A 20389-nucleotide genomic window follows, 5' to 3' on the forward strand; every position below is an offset into this window, starting at 1 on the left:
TAAGTTTGAGCAAGTGCAGAGAACATTATCCCTGTGCAGATTACAATAAAGATGTTATCTAATACACCTATTTCTAGGGTATCAAAACATTACACACAAGTGAAAAATCACACTGCCTGAGCAAGGTTTGATTCTTCCTTTTATTGCTTGGTGTAGCCACAATTGTTTTCTCTTGTGAGCTTTTGACAAATTACTATTTGCCCTTGTTGAAGGAAGCCTTCTGCAAGAAGAGGAATCTTGCAGGATCCTCTGAGGAAGAGTTCAGATTTGCCATGTCATTCTATGGCAAGGATTTTCACCACCTTCTGCTCTCTGAATGTGGTCTCTCCTGCCATTTCTGGGTTTTTATCCTCAACCCTAGGTACTAGGATGAGGAGGGGGATGACCTCTTGCTCAGTGGGACTCCAGGGATGCTTCCTCACAAGTAAGATAGTTTGAGGTGCCTAGAACTGTATTGTGGAAATAGATCCAGTTGTAGAGGAGCTTATTGCCCTTCCCACTCTCATGGTGTAAGGTGCAGTAGTCTTCCTTCTCTGACCATATAGAAGTCTGTATTGAAAAGAGGAGTTGTTTTCAGCTGTATGATTTCTCAAAAATAAAAATGTGGAGAGAGGAGTGGAATCAAAATGAAAAAAGAAACTTTCTAGGATTTATAATGTGTGTGTATATATAGTCATATCAGCATAGTAGCTCTACCTTGCTCACCATGTCCTGCCCCCCCCCCATGCATTCAAAAACAAGATAGGGATTGGGACGTGTTTTTACTGTTGTATTAATTTCTTGAATGCGATTAAGAAAACTGGAATTTGTGCAGCAGAAACGTTTGCTCTGTTTATAGGATCAGTCTGTTGCATTTGTAAAGTGCTTTTCAAAGCAGTCAAAGTGCACAGGTTGAAGCTGAGAGGAGTAAAAATGCTGAACTGCACTTGGGGTAGCTACATCAGATCAGTTTCTTCCACAAAGAAATGGTTGCTCCTACTTTTTTTAACTGTGAATTTATGTTAAGGTGAAAGAGTTGCCACTCAGTTGTCTTAAAACTCTTTTCTAGTTTCTTTTATGCTGTCATGTGTCTTACATTTTTGTAGCTACTGACAGTGAGATGAGCAGAATTGAGACTTATGATTCAGATATGCACACAAAAAGTATTCTGAGGAGTGTTGACTCTTACGTACAGAACAGTGTGTGTAGTACCTTCTTAGTACTTTCTCTTGCTCTTTAATGCTAATTGTTTTTATGTCTACAAACACTTTGTTCCTGTTCACCCTTTGGGCAAGTTGATAATAGTCTAATATGCTGGAATGTATCTGCAGTTTAATAATTCATATCTTCATCAAATAATAAACTGGCTTTTTTATTGATTTACTGATTTTTCTTTATCATAAAACTGCATTATTTAACTGCAAAACTGTAGTAATGTTTTGGTGGTTAAAAGCTATCAAATGTATATGCTAATTTTCTGATATTTTTGTGTTTGTCTAATTTTGGAGACAAGAGCCTTTCTTGTCCTTTATTCATGTGAAATGTTCTCGCAAGATGTCAATTTGTATGCTTTTCTAATTAGCCAGTTTGTTAACATTGCATTACTGCCTAGTATCAAAATGCTGGAAATCTGTTTGGAATGGCTGTTACTAGTAAATCACATTCCAGAGTATCAGTGGCAGGCTCACTACCCTATTAGTTTACAGTAGGGTTTATCATATCAGTGTTGGGCCTGGATTAACTGTCTTGCCCAAGATGTTGGATTACTGATTGTGTGGATCATATTCCTTTGAGTTACATCCCTGATTTCCAGCTCCATAACTGCTTGGTTTTTCTGCATAAGCGTATTGTTTCCTTTGCTTGTTAGGGGTTGATTGTTCTCCTCAAATTGCAAAAAGTGGCTTAAGGTCACACTAGGGCACATTAATGGGAGTTTAGGTGAGGTCTTCAGGCTATATAGGATGTATGGAAGAATTATGGTGTTTGTTCAAGTTTGCATCAGTCTTGAAGGAAGAGTTTCAGTTAATGGTTACTTATCAATTCTCTGAGATAACAGTGTGTTTGTTACAGATCATCAAGGGTGTTTTTAATTACCTGGCAATCTGAACTTCTTTTGTCTTACAGATTTACTTATTCAGAGGCTCTTATTCTTGTTCCAATACTTAGAGTATTGCAGAACACTAGTTGTTGTTCACTTGTTTTATACCTGTTAATACTTAGTTATTGAAATAAATTACTTTCTATAACATAGAATTATAGAATCGTTAAGGTTGGAAAAGACATTTAAGTTTGAATCCAAACATAATCAAGAACTTCTCTATAACTTTGTAACTTGTTAGTATTTTATATTACTTGTCCCTTTTTTTTCCCCTGTTCTGCTCGCATCACACTATAGCAAAAGGGAGGGAAATACCTTTTTGTTCCTTGGTGAATGAAGCTGAGAGCTTTACTACAAGCACTGTCTCCTGCTACTGTTTTTCTCATGTTCCCTGTCTCTTCTCTCTGCCTCTTTTTTTCCCAAAGCACTCTCTCACCCATTTCTGTTTCCATGAAATTCCTGAGTAGAGGGAATTAAGAACTTCTTTGCTCAATATATTTGGCCCTATGTATTCAACTGTAAATCTAAGCTTGAACTGTAGTGTCCATTTGTAAAACATAAAAACATGGCTTGTCTCCAAAATATACTAATGCTTCAGAGGAAATATGTCATGACGCTTATCAATATGTGCCAGATTGATACCCACTGACCTCACTCCCTCCTTTTGGAGATCAAAATTGCAAGATTAAAGACAAGATTTCTGTAGATGTAACTTCTAAAAGGAGGCTCCTGAATTAATGTGCAATTATGCATCAGCAGTGTTTAACAATATTCAAAATCTTAAACTGGCCTGGCTTTCAAAAATGCTGAAGAATCGGATGCTCCTACTGAGCGCAGTGGCAGCTGAGGGGTGATTTCAACATTTCTGGAGATCATTACACTTAAATAAGGGTTTATTTGCTTGATATTAGTCTTCTGAAAGTCAGCCATCAAAATTCCCATTCATGGTTTTAGGGATGTAAAAGAGCTGCATGTCTAATTTTAAGCATCTTTAAATAAAGCTCCTTTAGCTAGTAACTTTATCAAGTCCCTTATTTGTGATTACTTGTGTATCTATCTGGGATGCTGTTTTATATTTACGGAAAATGATGTTCTATTTTGTTTTAGCTGGTAAGCTTTGAGATTTACGTGAATTTGAGTTGCTGTGGAGAATGAATGGCAGGTTAAGCTTGACTTTTAATAGAGGCTTATTGATTTGAAGCATTAAAAGAAGCTAGTATTAAGGGAGAAAATTTAATAGCTAGGTAAAATGATCTTACTCAAACTTATAGGTAATTGTTTTCCTTTGGGAGAAATTAGGTCCAGAAGCATCCTTACAAGGGAAAAGTATTGAAAATGGAGGAGGGGGAGGATTTGCACTGTGTTTTTTCCCAAGTATACCAAAATGTGATGTATTCAAGTTGAAATCAGAAAAAATACTAAGTGGGGAAGAGTTTGTTTCCTTTTATAATTGTGCTGGATTTGTATTGCAATATTCCTTTTACAAGGAGGGAAGTCATATTAATACTGTAATTTGTGTGATACGTTAACTTTCTAAGTTAACATCCCACTCTTATTTTTGTGCAATGCATTTGTTTCCATAAATAGCTACTACTGCTGTACCTCTAATGACATGGAAAATTTCAGTGCAGAAACAGGTCTTAGACTGGATGTGTTCTTCAGATAATGAGAACATTTTTTTCTTTAACGATTGAAATCACATATATTTTATTTACATTGCTGAGAACAACATGGTAGTTTCAAAAAGGCTTATATTTTAAGTTTACTTGGAAAATGTAAATGTAGTAAAATCACTTATATGTATTTGCTGCCACTTTCTTAAGAAAGCCAGACCACATAGTTCATAGAATGGTGTTAGTGAAGCCAGAGCTGCTTGAAGAACCAGAGCAGCTTTTTGACATTAGACTCCTTTTCTGCAACTGCACAAAATCTGCTGTCCTATGTTTCTGGATAAAGCAAGATAAAGTGTAACAATTGGCTCATTCAAAATCAAGAAAATCAGGCCAGATATAATTTGTGGATTAAAGGAAACTTAAAAAGGATCATGTCTGCTGGCTTTGAGAAGAATGGCTTCATGACTAGGAACCACTGCAGGTTCTTAACAAATGGAGTTTAATGGCTAAGTGTGTTAGGAGGGACTTGGTCTTGAGCTTATATTTAGTGTAATTAAGACAGTTCTGTTTGAGACAATTCAGAAGTGTTTTTTTAGTGACGTCAGTCGATTTGTCTTGATCCAGAAGAAGCTGGATCCAAACAAGAAAAGACAAATGTGCCAGTTGAGGTTTTCATATCTAAAGATACACACAATACTAATTTACATAATTGTGTATCTAATGGCCAGGTACAATTTTTGCCTTTCTGGTTAGCAAAGAGAAATAGAATTGATCAGAGGTCAGAACATAGTTGAACTATTTGAACAGCATTATTAAATGAAGATGACAGATTATTCTGGTGTGTATTCATGCTTATTCACTATTCACATTTTGTTTAAGTCAGTGCCACTTGATTCCCCGCCAGTATTTTCACTTGTTTTCATCCTGCCAGTATAAAACATAGGAAATCATTGTTACTGTTCTCATTTTCCTGATTCATTTAATACATTTCTATATGTACATACTATGTGTACATATATATAAACTATAATCTTTATTTAAATATTGTTACTAGGGGAAAATAAATCTTATTTTTAAAACTGCAAGCAGTGTCTTAAGTATGTTTTAGCTATCATAGGACAAGAAATGCGGTTTTGTCATGTGCTTTTAATATTCTGCACTTGAAAATAAAAGAAGCACAAAGCCACAGACTTTCTTAAAAACATGATCTGCAATGTTAAAAACAAATCTAATGTAGATATTTTTTCTTCCTAGGTTTTACCAAGAGACAGTACATCTAACAGTTAACTTGGATCATCTCTTGTTCATCAGCTTGAAAATCATAACAGCCCCCAAAACTGACATTTGATCTGAAAGAAAAAAACTGTGACAAATGGACAATATGTCTATTACTAACACACCAACAAGTAATGATGCTTGTCTGAGCATTGTTCACAGCTTGATGTGCCATCGACAAGGTGGAGAGAGTGAAACTTTTGCAAAACGTGCAATTGAAAGTTTAGTTAAAAAGCTAAAGGAGAAAAAAGATGAATTGGATTCTTTGATTACAGCTATTACCACAAATGGAGCTCATCCTAGCAAGTGTGTTACAATACAGAGAACGCTGGATGGGAGGCTTCAGGTTAGTACAAGTGAAAATCAGATGTTTTCCTCCTAGTGAAGCTGGAGCAAAAGTGATTGACACAGGATCCTAGAGTGTTGAGGAAGAGTAGCTCTTCTCTTGCATCTACCCTTGCTCCCATTTGTAGGCATGTTTTATGGCTGGAGCTCTGGACTGCTGCAGTAGTGGTTTGTTTGTTTTCCAAAAGGAGCAGAAGGCATTGGATCAGCTGTTCTAAATGATTATGTGTGTAGCAGTAAAAACCAGGTTCATGTAACAAATTCAGCTGTTTATCCTGGTATTTTCACTACAAGCTTCTGTTAGCTCTGTGTTGGTCAGAAGTATAAAGACAGACCTATTCTAAGAAGCTACTCCAAGGAGTCTGCACTGAGGATTTATGTTAGCCTTATATCATCAGTACTCAGTACCTGTATAGCTTGGGTTGCAATTTCCTTGTTCCAGGACAGATGTCATGTTTGCTGGCTAGCTTTCTGTCTACCCTAGAAGCACTTTTAAAATTTTTTTTTCATTATAATGGAATGGCATTCTTCTACTTGTAAATTCCTTATTGTGTAGCTCAGCACCTCGTTCCTCTTCTAGGGCAAAACTCCTTAGTCATCCATGGTGGGGAAGGTGACCATACATACTACCTTAAGCACAAATTCTGCTTCTGCCATTTTGTATCCAGTATTTTTTCTTAAGAATCAGTGTTGATTTAACCATAGCAAAACCCTAATAGATATTTATTTCTGTTGAGTACAGAATTTGGGTAAACTGTACGTCACCATTTTTTTTCCCATGTTTTGATGATGGAGAAAGGTTGTGTTGTTGTTTGTCCTCTTCCAGCTTTGCTCCTCACTAAGTAAAATGAAATGTGTTGCTACTTTCCCAATCAACTCTTGTGTCTAACTTTTTAGGTGGCTGGTCGCAAGGGATTCCCTCATGTGATTTATGCTCGTCTTTGGAGGTGGCCTGATCTTCATAAAAATGAACTCAAGCATGTTAAATATTGTCAGTATGCTTTTGACTTGAAATGTGACAGTGTCTGTGTAAATCCTTACCATTATGAGCGTGTAGTATCGCCTGGCATTGGTAAGTAGACTCTTGATTTAAAATGGAACAGTGAGAATAAAATGTAAAATGTTTTCCTTTTGAGTGTAGAAAATACAGGCCTAAATTAGAAACATTAATTGTTAATTATATAATTATAAATTACTCTCATATACTCTTGTCCATCTTCTTAATGGAATTATTCTTTTATTCAAAATTTAAAAGAACAATTTGTTGCTTTTGTTTAAGTCTTTCTGTTGTCTTTCACACAGTTCTTGCAGTCAATGTGTATCCTAGGAATAATTTAGCATTGAGACTTGTGTTGAGATAGAGGGGATATAATATGTAGTCTGTAGTACCAATTTGTAAAATTTATAAACTTAATGTTCAAAAGTTGTTGAAGATCTCTGAATATAATTTTCTGTGTCCATTTCTTTTTCTTCTTTTTAAAGATCTCTCGGGACTGACACTACAGAGTTCTGGTAAGTAGTTCTGTTTACTATTGCATTTCTATGGATGCAAACTGTGTTAAATTCTTCAGTATGTACACCATTTATTCCATTGTATTTCCTTAGGAAAGATTATAGAGAGCAGACAAAAATGCATTTTTCTCTCTGCTTTTGGAAAAATCAGCTAAGTAGCATATAAGAGGCATGATAAATTCTTTAAATTGAGGCTTCAGCTGAGCTTGTCAGTATGTTCTGTTTACATTGCTCACAACTTATAAGTCCCACAAAAAAACCCCAAACAAGAAAACTCTCACCGTTGAATGCTGCTAATTAATAAAAAAACCCAGACACCCAAAACCGTGTGCACCTGTATGATATGCTAATTAATTGAATTGTGAATAATAGATGGTTATGATGTAATAAGTAGTTTAGCAATAAACTGGTATATGTTCTGTAATTAATATGCAATTGAATGACGGAGTCTAATATTCTTGCTGTCTCTGAAACTTGAGAGAAATTGGACATCAACTCTCCAATGAACATTATTCAGAAATTATGAGATTGTACAGCTGGTAACTTCTTTATTTCAAAACTGTTTTTTTTTTTTTCCTTCAGGAAGAAATTCATAGAGAAATTTGGGTTACCCAATATTTTTAGCAAAGACTACTTAAAAAAAACCCAATCCACCCAACAAACTGTTAACTTCACAAGCTTTAGCTTGTTTGCTCACCTCTGCTAATTGTTACATGTGTCTTCTGAAAAATGATCCTTTTATACAGAATCAAAACTTACTAGCCAGCAGTTAAATACATAAATGTTTTCATGTCATGCAACTGATTTTGCAGCAGGAAACAAAAAAATTACTGTCAGATTTTAATATATTTAAGTCTGCTTTAAAAATGAGCATGGGAGCTAATGTAGTGTGTTATTTCAAGATGCTCAATAGGATATATAGAAATAAATTCTTGTAGTGGCAATGGTAGTAATTTCCTTACATTGTATGTGGAATATTCTGAATTAGTGGCTACATTATTAAATATGGAGTAGTGGTGTATTGTCTTTAAATGTGAATTTGTTGTTTCTAGTCAATTTGGATGGGAGTTGCTTAAAATTATTTAAGGGATGCATGAAGTATTTAATGTACTGTGTTAATAAATTATTTTTCATAGGAGCTTTATTTATGTTCTTATTTGTATACTGGGAATTGGTTTGTTAACTACTGCATTAACATATATTTAGGTGCTTGACAAAAAGCATGTTCTTCCCTTTTATTAACTGTGTCCCATCACACAGTGATGGACTAGAAAACAAAATGCTGTTGGAGTTTACTGTTGTGGGACTAAACTGCTTGTTTGATAGCAGTAAGCAAAATAAACAGTTTGCTTTTCTATTCAGTTATGCTTCAAAATTTCTTGCTGCTGGCTTGAAGTGTTTATTTGTAATTTAGTGGAGTGCTTTAGCAATGTTTATATAGGTTAAATTCTTCCCCCACTAGTTTTAATGGCATTGTTATTGCTTGAATATAGTAGCACAATCTATGGTTAAATCCTGAAAATAGATTTGCTTTGCATGTTTAACTGTTTGTTTCTTCACAGCTCCTTCAAGTATGTTGGTGAAAGACGAATATGTTCATGACTATGAGGGGCAGCCATCATTGTCTTCTGCTGAAGGCCATTCAGTCCAAACCATCCAGCATCCACCAAGTAACAGGGCATCTACAGAGCCTTATAGCACCCCAGCCATGTTAGCTCCTACTGAGGCTAGCACTACCAGCACCACTAATTTTCCCAACATTCCTGTGGCTTCAACAAGTAAGAATGAGATTATATAAAATACTAAACTCTGAAAATGTGAAAGCTCAAAGATAACCACTGATTTTTGACAAAGTAGATCTTGTATTGGAACTGTGCTGCTGCCACACTACACTGGTAAAAGTGTGTGGCAATATGATCTAGGCAGTCTCATAAGCATTAACATAAGGGTTTACCTTGGAGCATAATTTGAGTAACTTTTTCTGGTGGCCCAGTCTTTTTTCAGTGAGACTGACACTACATGACTCTTACAAGACTCTTGAATATGCTAAAGATTCAGTAACACAATGTTAAAACAATTGGCCAGTAACAAAAATATTATGGCTATTATTTAATTATTGTTGTAGAAATGGAAGAATTTTATTATTTTATCACAACAGAAAATGGGATAACAAACAGATATGCTGTAAGGTAGCAATATTAAGATGTTTTAAGGCAATTCTTTAGTGTTCCACAATTGACAAAATGTATCTTCCAGTTTTAACTTGATTCTTTTTATAATGGCCCACTGTACTACCAAAGTGACAACCCTAAGTAATATTTTCATGAATCTGTGGAAGTGCTGCGTTGAAGTTTTTTGTTACTTTTTTGTGTGTATTTGGTACAAGTGGAAGAGTCTGGTTTGCCAACACCAAACCTCACATTTCACTCCAGCAGGACAGTAAAGCATTATGTGTGCAGCATCCTGTAGCCCTAATGTAGGGAAACCATGAAGTTTGGAGGGGTTTCACATACTCATTGTCACTTTAATATCAAAGATGTGTGAATATGATGGATTTCATGTTATCAAATTTGAATTATGGTGGAATTATGTTTTTATAATGTCTTGAATTTTAGCTGGCAACTTTTTTGTTAAAGCTAATGATGGTTTTGCCAAGGTGGGATGTAGTGTCTGTATTTGTCTCCAGCAGAGATAAAAGGATAGGCAGTTTAATTGTATTGCTTTTGCACAACGTTTTATTGTCAATAGCTTTTTCTCATCAGTGTTATAATTGTTGGAGCCAAGTGGACAAGAAAAAAAGGCTCATTTTTAGGTTTTGGTTCAAGTTGTCAATGTATTAAATTCTGCTAGCCCACATCAGTTTGAGTGCAAGTGCACTTGTGAAACTGCTGATCGGTTCAGTGTTAATGGCTGAGCTGAAGTCTTTTAAAATCAAATTCCGTTAACCTGTTCTAAAATATCTGTAGTTTTACTTTAAAGCTTAGATAATTCCTGAAATACTTACTTGGGAGGAAAAAAGCCCAGCAACTTTCTCAGGAAGGAATCCAGTTATGTATGCAACTCTATTCAAGAACTATTTCTAAAAATAAAATACCATTCAGTATGTTTTGGATGAACACAAATGAGTTCTCCTTAGGAACAGTACTTATAACATGCTGAAAATAAACAACTTATTGGACCTGCTACTGGCCTGTTTGGATTCACACCAAATCTATTCCAGCTATGTTATTCAGTAAAACCTGATGTTTCTTCTTTCCTTTCAAACTGAAAAATGGGATGTGAACAAAACAAAGATGCACTTGATAAACGTGGTTCTTTGCATACTTTTACTCTTTAAAATATTAAGGGTGTCAGAGTCAAAATTAGTTGATGCAGAATCTTGTTTCGAGTTTCCCTAAGACACTCTGGTGAATGGAAAAAAATACTGAAACCAAACTTGTAGGAACTGTGTATTGCAGTGCCTCTAGTTGGGTGTATCTTCCTACCCAGTAGTGCTGAACTCTTCTTAATTAAAATTTTGGAATGTTCATGAATAGGTAGTGTGTTCTTTTACCGGGTCAACCTACCAGTATATTGACAGGTAGCCATAGTGATGGACTCTTAGAGATTGCTTCAGGGCCTCAGCCAGAAACTCAGCAGAATGGGTTTACAGCTCAGCTAGCTACTTACCATCACAGCGAGTGTATATGTATATGCACTCTTTTTAGTTTTTTAAAACCAGTTTCCAAATGTCAGGAGAAATAGAGGATTAGAAGTGAGATACAGAAAAAAAAATCCCTTTAAAACCAGCCACTCCTTTCTTTTTCTAGATAGTACTACAACTTGGACTGGAAGTCGGACAGCAGCCTACACACCTACCATACCTCACCACCAGAATGGCCATCTTCAACATCATCCACCTATGCATCCTGGGCATTACTGTAAGTAGTGCAGATTTCCAGATCACTTAATTTTCAATTTTGTTGAACGGTAGGGGTTCATTTGTGATTACTGTTGACCCCCAAATACTTTTCTTTGTTGTTGTTTAATATTACAGACCTACCATTACTGTGTTTAGTATTTTCTGACAGTTAAGTATAAAAGCCTGATGGACTTTCCTCTGTTAAAACAGCAGAGATTAGAAACTCAGATAGCTATAGTGATACCATCTATACTATGCCTAACAAAACTAGCATTTCCTTTCTAAACCTGTTTTTAAGGCTTTGCAATCCTGTACTAAATATTTCCTTTGCTGAAAAGGAAGTCAATTCAGAATGTGTTGTTTGCATATTTTTCTTTCAAAACTTCGAAGTTCTTCGCTGTTTATATTTTCTGAAAATTTTAAAGTCATACTAAGCTTTGGAAGACGTGTCCACGTATCCTAGCCTGTTTAAAAGAACCTTGTGAAAGCTCATGCAGTAAAGTACTTGTCAATAAACTGGTCTTGCCACAGCCTGATTCATGAGTACATTTGGCACACAAACTTGAATCTCTTGTTTTAAGGTACAGGAGATAAGGAGGAAAAAAGTGATCAAACTGCTAGTGTAAGTGTCTAGCACAGTATATGTATTATAAGAATGTAGTGGGGAGAAACCCACCCAAATTAAAGTTTTTCTAAATTTTCTGGCGAAAAGCTAGAACAGTTCTTGGTCTTCTAATGTAGTACTTAACCAGATCACCTGCTTGCAGCAGTCATGGTTAGCAGAGGGAGAATAAACTGTGAGCTAATATTACAGTGACTTTTCAGCTTGTCTCTATTGAGAAAATTGTGATTTAGATACAGTTATTAAGTTTCATTATTTTGGTCTGTTAGGATCCCACTTCATCTGTCATCTAGTTTGTCAGAAATACCAGGATGTAAAAAGACTTTAGTGATGATGTAGATACTCTATAAATGTTTTTCAGTGCATGTATCTTTCCATAGTTATTATTTATAACTGGCTGGTGGTACTATATAGAGCTTTTCTTGGCTACTGCCATCTCTCACTTCAGAAAGTCATGTGTTTTGACACCTACCAGCATTGTGTTTCTTTTGACATCTGGTTGCAAAAGGTGCTCTTACTTATAATACTATGTTTAAATTTTTCCTCCTTGTTCTCTGCTGCCTGTAAGGGACCTAGTTAATTCATAAAAGTCAAGGGACTAAACTGACTAATACCAAGACTATATTCATTGTAATTTTTTTTTCCTTAGAAAATTATTTCTCTAGGGCTTCTTTCCATCTTCAGTGAGTGTTTCTTATGGTTAAGTCCACAGCATGCTGGGCAACTTGTTTTGTAATTGATGAAACTAATGAAGTATGGTTTCTGACAGACTTTTATCACCTGCCTCTATACACTGATTCTCTCCTTGCACAACTTGGGGGCAGATGTGAAGTCCTATTTCTCTTACATCTCAATGCTTTATCTGGTTTCTGTTCTCTCCTGGAGCCGGGTCTGGCTTGAGCAGCATGCAGTCTTTCCTCCTGGGATACTAATGGAGCTCTTTACTCAACTTCTGAATTTTTAGGAAACCTCTAAGAGTGTAATTTTTCTGTGGGCATTTTTATCCCCTGTCAGATTAGGCCAACTGATTCAGAAATTACTGGGATTTATAACATCGGGCATCCTCGCAAGTCTTTTTTTTTACTGGAAAACAAGCTAAGTAAGAAAACATTATTTTTCCACGTGTAAAACAAATGGCATATTTTCTTTTAAAGGGCCAGTTCACAATGAACTTGCATTCCAGCCTCCTATATCAAATCATCCTGGTGAGTAAAATATAACATATAATGCTAACTTATAACTTTGTGGTTTGATTATTTTTTTGTATCAAGTACTCTGAAATTTGAGAGATATAAATTCCAAAGAAGAGGAAGAATTTTGTCTTGTTTTGAATTTGGACATCTCTTGGAATGGTGACATAGGCTGTGAACTGAATTTAATTGAGATGCCTAAGTCAAAGATTGCAACCCTCAAGCCCACACTGAGATGTTGCCTACCCTGGAGGTATCAGAACTCTAAATGTCCTTGATCCTAAACTTTTCAAGGTGCCTGTAGTTGTACTTTTTGCCTGCTTAGAAATATAATGGAGTTTAGGTCATGCCAAAGTTCTCTTCAATCCATAATCTAGTCCATGATTACAGCCAGATGCCCTGAAAGATAGGTATTGTGCTGCTTAGCATTTTGGTGCTGAAGTTCCTCATTGGGTCTTTGTATAAAGCTTGTTCTTTCCAAGAGTCTTCATTATTGGTAACAGTTCAGGGAGCCAAGGAGGTTTTGTCTTGTGGTACAGGCTAGCTCTCATGTAGGTACAAGGTGATATTCTGTTTTTAACAACAGCAAGGCTGTTGCCTGCATAGGGAGATCTGCACAGTTCAAAAACCTAAAAGTTTAACTTGTTTATTAATTGGCTAGTGACTAAATCCATACCAGAAATAAAAATGTTGATAATTGCTGGCTAAACTTAACTGTAGCTGAATTTTATTTCACATTATTTAGTATGTCTCTTTCACTCTATTGATTTCATCCTATTCAGTCCTCAGAGACATGAGTATTTATTTGAAGATAAAAAAACTTAAAGTAATTTAGGCACCTTTGTTTATTGTTTTCTAATAAAACCAGAACACTTTCTTGAGGCAAATAGTTGTACTGTTGGGTGCTGCTGTTTATAATGAATGAGTACCATTTACAGCACAGGAAGAACTCTTCTTCCTGTTGGCTTATCAGGCTGTTGTGTTTAGGTCCTACTGCACTAAGTATATCCAGTCATTTCTTGAATGCTTTCAGGGATTATGACTCCACCACCTCCCTGGACATCCCATTCCAATGTTTAACCACCCTTTCAATGAAGAAATTTTTCCTAATATCCAATCTAAACCTCCCCTGGCACAACTTGAGGCAATTTTCTCTTGTTCTATCACCTGTTATTTGGGAGAAGAGACTGACCTCCACCAGTCTAAAACCTCCTTTCAGGTAGTTGTAGAGAGCGAGGTCTCCCCTGAGCCGCCTTCTCTCCAGGCTAAACATCCCCAGCACCCTCAGCTGCTCCTCATAGGACTTGTGCTCTAGACCCTTCACCAGCTCTGTTGCCCTTCTCTGGACACGCTCCAGCACCTCAATATCTTTCTTGCAGTGAGGGACCCAGAACTGGACACAGGATTTGAGGTGTGTCCTCACCAGTGCTGAGTACAGAGGGACAATCACCTCCCTGGTCCTGCTGCCCAAACTATTCCTGATACTGGCCAGGATGCCATTGGCCTTCTTGGCCACATGGGCACATTGCTGGCTCATGTTCAGCTAGCCATCAACCAACACCCCAAGGTCCTTTTCTGTCAGACAGCTTTCCAACCACACCACTCTTTGAGCCTGTGGTACTGCATGGGGTTATTGTAACTGAAGTGCAGGACCCACCCAGCACTTGGCCATATTGAACCTCGTACTGTTGGCCTTGACCCATTGATCCAGCCTGTCCAGATCCCTCTGCAGAGCCTTCCTACTCCAGCAGATCAACACTCCCACCCAACTTAGTGTTGTCTGTGAACTTACTGAGGGTGCACTCGATCCCCTCTTCCAGATCATCAATAAAGATATTAAACAGGGCTGGCCCCAATACTGAGCCCTGGGGAACCCCACTAGTCACTGGGTGCCAAGTGAATGTGGCACCATTTATCACCATGCTTAGGGCCCAGCCATCCAGCCAGTTTTTAACCTAGTGAGGAGTGTACCTGTCCAAGCCATGGGCTGCCAGCTTTTCCAGGAGCATGCTATGGGAGACAGTATCAAAGGCTTTGCTGAAGTCCAGGTAGACATAGTAGCTCCTTCCAACTACCATCTTTCTTTTGTAGCCAATTTTTAAAATAGTAGGAGTTAAAAGGCACCACTTGGCTATTAAAAAATGCCATTTTGTTCTGCTCCCTTGCTTAATACTTCCTTGTTTTAGCCTGTACCTCACTGTGTGCAGACAAGGTCACTATGTGATCTTTGCTTTTTCTCCCGTTGCTCTACTTTGCAAATCTGGTTTGCTTTGCAGGGAGGATAGAGAAAACTGACTTCAGTTAGGATAGGAGGTAATTACTCCTATCTTAAGCCAGATCTGCTTCAAAATTAGTTTCTGCTAGCCTAGCCATGAATAGGCTTGTATGTATTACTTCTTTATGCTAAAAGCTATAGTCATAAAGTGCATGAATGCAGATGGCTTACAAAATCTTACTGGAATTATAAACTGTACAAAGATTTGTAAGATCTACAAAAACCCTAGCATTGTGTTGTGTCCTACCCCTACACGGAAAGGAGCACCCAATGTTTGTAGATGCCTGTGGTCAGAAAAGAATGGCAAAAGCCAAAAGGGTCCAAAGTTTTATTAGTAAACTATGTACTCTGCATGGAAATTGGTATATATTTTTCCCCTTAATAATGATGATGATGCTAATAATAATAATAGAATAAAAATAAAGAGGGGAAAAATAGAAAAATGAAAGGAAGATCAGAAAGAGAGGAAAGGGGCTCACCCGTCCTGAGTCCAGCATCAGTACAGATGACAGGGAGTCCTGGGAATGCCACCTAGGCTCTGTGGGGGTACGTTCTTATAGGTCTTTTTATAGGTAATTTTTCCCTGCCCTGGGATTAAGTTCCTCCCTCTTCATGTAAGTGAGTTAGCATGTGCAGTCTGTTCTTCTGGACCTTTCTGGAAATGGGTCGGGGGGATTTGAAGTTCCTTTGGTGGTCTCTATTCCCCCCTATTGGTCTTGCCTGCTCCTTGATTCCACTTCTGAGCTTCCGCTGTATGTTGTGTTGTCACCATGGACCTGAACAGGAAAATTGGCTCCAGAAAGGTGCTGCCATACCTTCATAAGGCTCTCCTTTCCAGACACATCATGTTCTAACTTGCCTGCTTGAATGGTCATCGGTGTTTGAGGCATAGCAGTGCATTAACTCCTTACTGCCCAGGCTTCTACACATTGATGTGTGCTTTAATAAAAAAGATAAGCCCATGTTCGCTGTATTATGTCCCAATTTTCTGTGCTAGTAGATGTGTCTTTGTCTATCTGAACTTCCTTACATGAATGCGCACTCTTAGTCTGAATGACAAATGCAGTTGCAGAAGGCTTGATTGATTGTCTGAATGGGTTTGTTGGGTTTTTTTGTGCCTTTCAGTCAGTTAATTGTATATATTCTTTAGCTCCAGAATATTGGTGCTCAATCGCATATTTTGAAATGGATGTGCAAGTCGGGGAAACATTTAAGGTCCCTTCAAGCTGTCCAATTGTTACTGTTGATGGATATGTGGATCCTTCTGGAGGAGACCGTTTTTGCCTGGGCCAGCTTTCCAACGTGCATAGAACAGAAGCCATTGAGAGGGCAAGGTATTCTGCAGATCCCAAAATCTCCAGATGTCTGTGGTATTTGAAAATATTTTGGTTTGTCTTCAGTATGTGCCTCTCTTTTGAAATCACAAGAATGGTATGTTTCTTTGAACTGAATTAACTATACCAGAGTAATTTTTTCTAGGCTGCTCCTGTAACACATTCAAAATGTGAACTGTGTGACAAAGCCCTTCAGAGCTTTGCAGAAGTTGCATGTTGCTTTTCATTGCTTTCAAAGGCTGTGCCTTCAAGGATAAAATTAGCAACTCGTGCCATTATATATGCAAACTGAATATTAGTTCTTCACACTAGAGAGTGATGTGAGAATAACTGCAATATATAGATTTGTCAAAGGAGCAAAGGAAGGTTGATAGAGAGCTAGTTGGATTTTCATTCATTCTCACCATGCACATGCTATGCTTTGATGTGGAACTGAAGCAATCTTTCAATTTTTTTTCCACTCCTTTGAAACAAAAAGGAAGAAAATTATTCCATGTCTTCAGAAATGTTGCATTGTGACAATCAAAATGCTAGATTGCTATAATGTGATCCAAACAAACATACAGTTCTGCATTAAAATGTGGCTTTGTATATGTACTTGATTGACTTTCTATTCTAGAATACTTGTGGGATTTTACACTTCTGAACAGAACTGAGTGTGTTTGGTATCCCAACTCTGTATTGTTAATGACTGAGGTAGTTGCAACTCAAATATCATTGCTTCTGCATTCTGTTTCTCTTAGATCTTTACATGGTATTACAGATTTATTTTTTTTTTTAGTTTACAGATTTTGCATAACAAATGCTAACTTACACCTAAGATAATAACTACAATTTCAAGTCCTTGTATGAGCAGAGTGCTGGAGAACTGTTTATGGTTTATTTAGGAAAGTTCTGATTTATAGTATATATACATAGATGCATTGGATCTGTTTTTCTTTTTAAGGTTGCACATAGGTAAAGGGGTGCAGTTGGAGTGCAAAGGAGAAGGTGATGTGTGGGTTAGATGCCTCAGTGACCATGCAGTCTTCGTTCAGAGTTACTACCTGGATAGAGAAGCAGGGCGTGCACCAGGGGATGCAGTTCACAAGATTTACCCAAGTGCATATATAAAGGTTGGTTTGATGTTCCTAGATGAAAATTGTAGGGTAAATAGCATGTATCTGAGTCTTGTAAATGTTAGAAAAGCTATGAGACGCTGAAATAAATGTAACTTGGCTTTGAAAAACCCTAAAAATTTCCATTTGACAAGTCACTTAAGATGACTCTTAAAATTGACTAAACTGAAAGTGTCATCTAGATACTATGAAAGTAACTCATTTTGTATTTTGTCACAAGCAATCTTGATAGCAGTTTTTTGTATTTTTAGCCTTACAGGTTTAAATTAATTGCTACTGAAATTTTTAGCATAAATTATCTGTTTCTTTACTTTCTCTCTCCGAAACAGGAAAAGTTGGGAAATTATGTATAAATGCAATAGAAGTGTATGTTAAAGTGCATGTTAGTGTTATGAACATGAAGTGATCCAGAGGTCACAGAACATTGCATGGAAACAAATTATTTTGAGGATGTTCTTACTTAGATGTGCCTCTGCCAGACTTGAAACTTTATTAAGGACAAGTCACACTTGTAAAAATACATTTTTATAATTAAACTGCTTGAAGTTTACATTGATGTTTTTACAAGCTTTCTAGTATGAGAACAGAGTTCCTGTATATATATATTAGTGCTAAACCTGATCACAAAGATATAAAATACCACCAACCCTAAACCTAGCTGCTGAAACTTCAGACCTGTCAATTATTGGTATTTCTTTTAAATAGACTAACACATTTCAGTAAAACGATGAAGAATAAAGTCTGACAAAGTTAAGATGGACTTGTTGGCATCCATTTTTATTTATATGCCCATTTTATGGAAATACTGGGATTTAAAAATTAGGATTTTATCAGTCTGTAGAATCCTTCACACTTTGATCTTGCAGTCAGTCCCACACATGATACTTCTGTAGCCTGCTCAGTTCAGCCAAGTTCTGGTAGTGCCAGTGGCAGTATTGGCATATAAGAAGAGTCTCTAAGAATCAGCTTTAATGGATTATTTCTGTTAGAAATTAAACTAGTCAGGGAAGGTTTGCTTTTACCCAAGTGTATAGAGAGACTGTACAAGTTGCTTTGGGAGAGTAGAGAGGTCCGGATTATTGGGGCTGGGAATTGAGAAATTATTTTCTTTATTGCTTTGGGTAAGTCTAATAGTTCAATATTTTCATTTTTTTAAAGGTATTTGATTTACGCCAGTGTCATCGTCAGATGCAACAGCAGGCTGCCACGGCCCAAGCTGCTGCTGCTGCTCAAGCTGCAGCAGTAGCAGGAAACATCCCCGGACCTGGATCAGTAGGTGGAATAGCCCCAGCCATTAGTAAGTGCATTAACTTCTTGGTTTCCTTTTTTCCTTACCTGAAAACAAGTAACACAGCTTTCCCTCATAACAGCACCCACCCACTGCCCCTGCAACAGTACAGACAGACTTGAAATGAAATAGCAGGATTGGGGTAAGGTGGGGCTGGGATGGCATTTTGGTAAGTCTATTAATTCACTTTGTACCCATTCCATGCACCATTTTTCACTCTGTAGTCTTCAGGGAATGTTGGATATGGAAGTGGCTGCTTATTGTACTGCAAGAAGTGTTGCAGTATGACAGAAAGCATGTTATATACAAGGTCAAATAGCATAACTCTATTACTTTAAACAGAGATACTTTTGGCTGCTTGGATCCAAGCTCATAAAAATATTACTCAAAACAATAGGAGTTACTTGGCAACAAAGTCCTTGACTATGTTTAGGAAGACTTAAGATCCTTGAGAAGAGGAAGAAGAGTGTGTGAGGGTGGGGTTTTTTGTGGTTGGGTTGTTTTTGTTTGTTGGGGTTTTTTTTAAAGTTATTCTGGGCTAGTTTTCTTAGTTACTAAATTCTAGATTCTTGAAATTGTACCTAAGTACTTTTAAAAGTGGAAATACTTACACGTCTCAGGCTGCTTTATGTGCCATAGTGTTTTCTGTATTCCTTGTATTGCTACATGGCTCTTTCCAGCTATCTTACAAATTGCTGAAGGCATCTTGGGGAAATGTGTTTAACTTTTGTCTTAGCCATACTTGGCGATTTGAAGTTTGCCAGCAGTATTCATCTTTTTATTACAGGTAAGTAGTGTTGTTTGTTAATCCAGCTTCCTGCAGGTGGTCAGTCTGATTTTCTATGCTGAAAATGCAGCATTTGGCAAACATCAAGAATAAGTGTATTTTTGCATCTACATAAGGGTTATGTGTATTGTATCATGTAAGATATTGGGTGTCATCCTATTTGCTTTATTATAGAGTTTTATATTTCAGCATCCTCCCAAGATTGCAGAATGATGAAAAAAAATTAATTGTAAAAAACGCAAATTAATTGCTGCATTCATTATAGCAGAGATCTAGAAATATGGACTGGCCTTGGCTGTGGTGAGAGGGAATTGTATGTGAAGCAAAAGCCAAGCAAATGGGAATGGCTAAACAAACATGATAAAAGAACATGTCTGAACACTTACTTGAAACTTCTGTTTAGGTTTGTCAGCTGCTGCTGGAATTGGTGTAGATGACCTTCGACGCTTATGCATACTCAGGATGAGTTTTGTAAAAGGTTGGGGACCTGATTACCCAAGGCAGAGCATCAAAGAGACACCGTGCTGGATTGAAATTCACTTACACCGTGCCCTCCAGCTTCTAGATGAAGTACTTCATACCATGCCTATTGCAGACCCACAGCCTTTAGACTGAGATCCCTCTGCTGCACTGCTACAGGCCATTATATTGTGAGGATGATGGATTGTAAAATACAGTACTGTTTATAGCCTGAAGATATAATTTACTTTTGTTCTACTTAATCTTCTAAACCCAGGTTTTAAAAATGTGTTTGCCATCTTGCTCTAATCAGAAAGAAATTAAACATGCAGAATTTGGATTTCAGTTTTTTTCAGAACTTGTCATAATACAGGGCTTAAGGTGAAAGGTAAATGCCTTATAGAGACTTTATAGTATTTGGTTTGTTCCCTTTGAAACTTTCCTTCTCTATTATGGCATCTTGGTGATAAGTCTCACAGGAACCTTTTGTATGCAGAATATATATTATATATATATATTTATATCTGAAAATTCCTTCTACTAGTTACAAACATTTACCTTGTAGCAACTTTTAAGTTTCAGCTGATTTGTGA

The 20389-nt window shown here is 37.0% G+C and overlaps 1 protein-coding gene across 1 annotated transcript; it reads left to right on the plus strand.

Annotated features, from left to right (window-relative positions):
- The first annotated feature begins 5062 nt into the window (after positions 1–5062).
- Positions 5063–19952, plus strand: LOC131095399 (mothers against decapentaplegic homolog 4). The gene is made up of 11 exons (XM_058043090.1): positions 5063–5311; positions 6208–6382; positions 6793–6822; positions 8385–8600; positions 10379–10498; positions 10632–10742; positions 12500–12550; positions 15961–16144; positions 17091–17259; positions 18421–18559; positions 19741–19952. The coding sequence occupies exons 1-11, from the start codon at positions 5063–5065 to the stop codon at positions 19950–19952; spliced, it is 1656 nt and encodes a 551-aa protein (XP_057899073.1).
- Positions 19953–20389: the final 437 nt, after the last annotated feature.

This window comes from Melospiza georgiana, chromosome W (genome assembly GCF_028018845.1).
Source record: "Melospiza georgiana isolate bMelGeo1 chromosome W, bMelGeo1.pri, whole genome shotgun sequence".
Classification (NCBI taxonomy): Eukaryota; Metazoa; Chordata; class Aves; order Passeriformes; family Passerellidae; genus Melospiza; species Melospiza georgiana.

What these genes read in the sequence shown, in the direction of transcription:
- LOC131095399 (XM_058043090.1), top strand. Translation starts at nt 5,063, where the DNA reads ATGGACAATATGTCTATTACTAACACACCAACAAGTAATGATGCTTGT. An exon ending in TGTAGTATCGCCTGGCATTG is followed by an intron (nt 6,383 to 6,792) that starts GTAAGTAGACTC and finishes TTCTTTTTAAAG; the next exon opens with ATCTCTCGGGACTGACACTA. An exon ending in CATTCCTGTGGCTTCAACAA is followed by an intron (nt 8,601 to 10,378) that starts GTAAGAATGAGA and finishes TTCTTTTACCGG; the next exon opens with GTCAACCTACCAGTATATTG.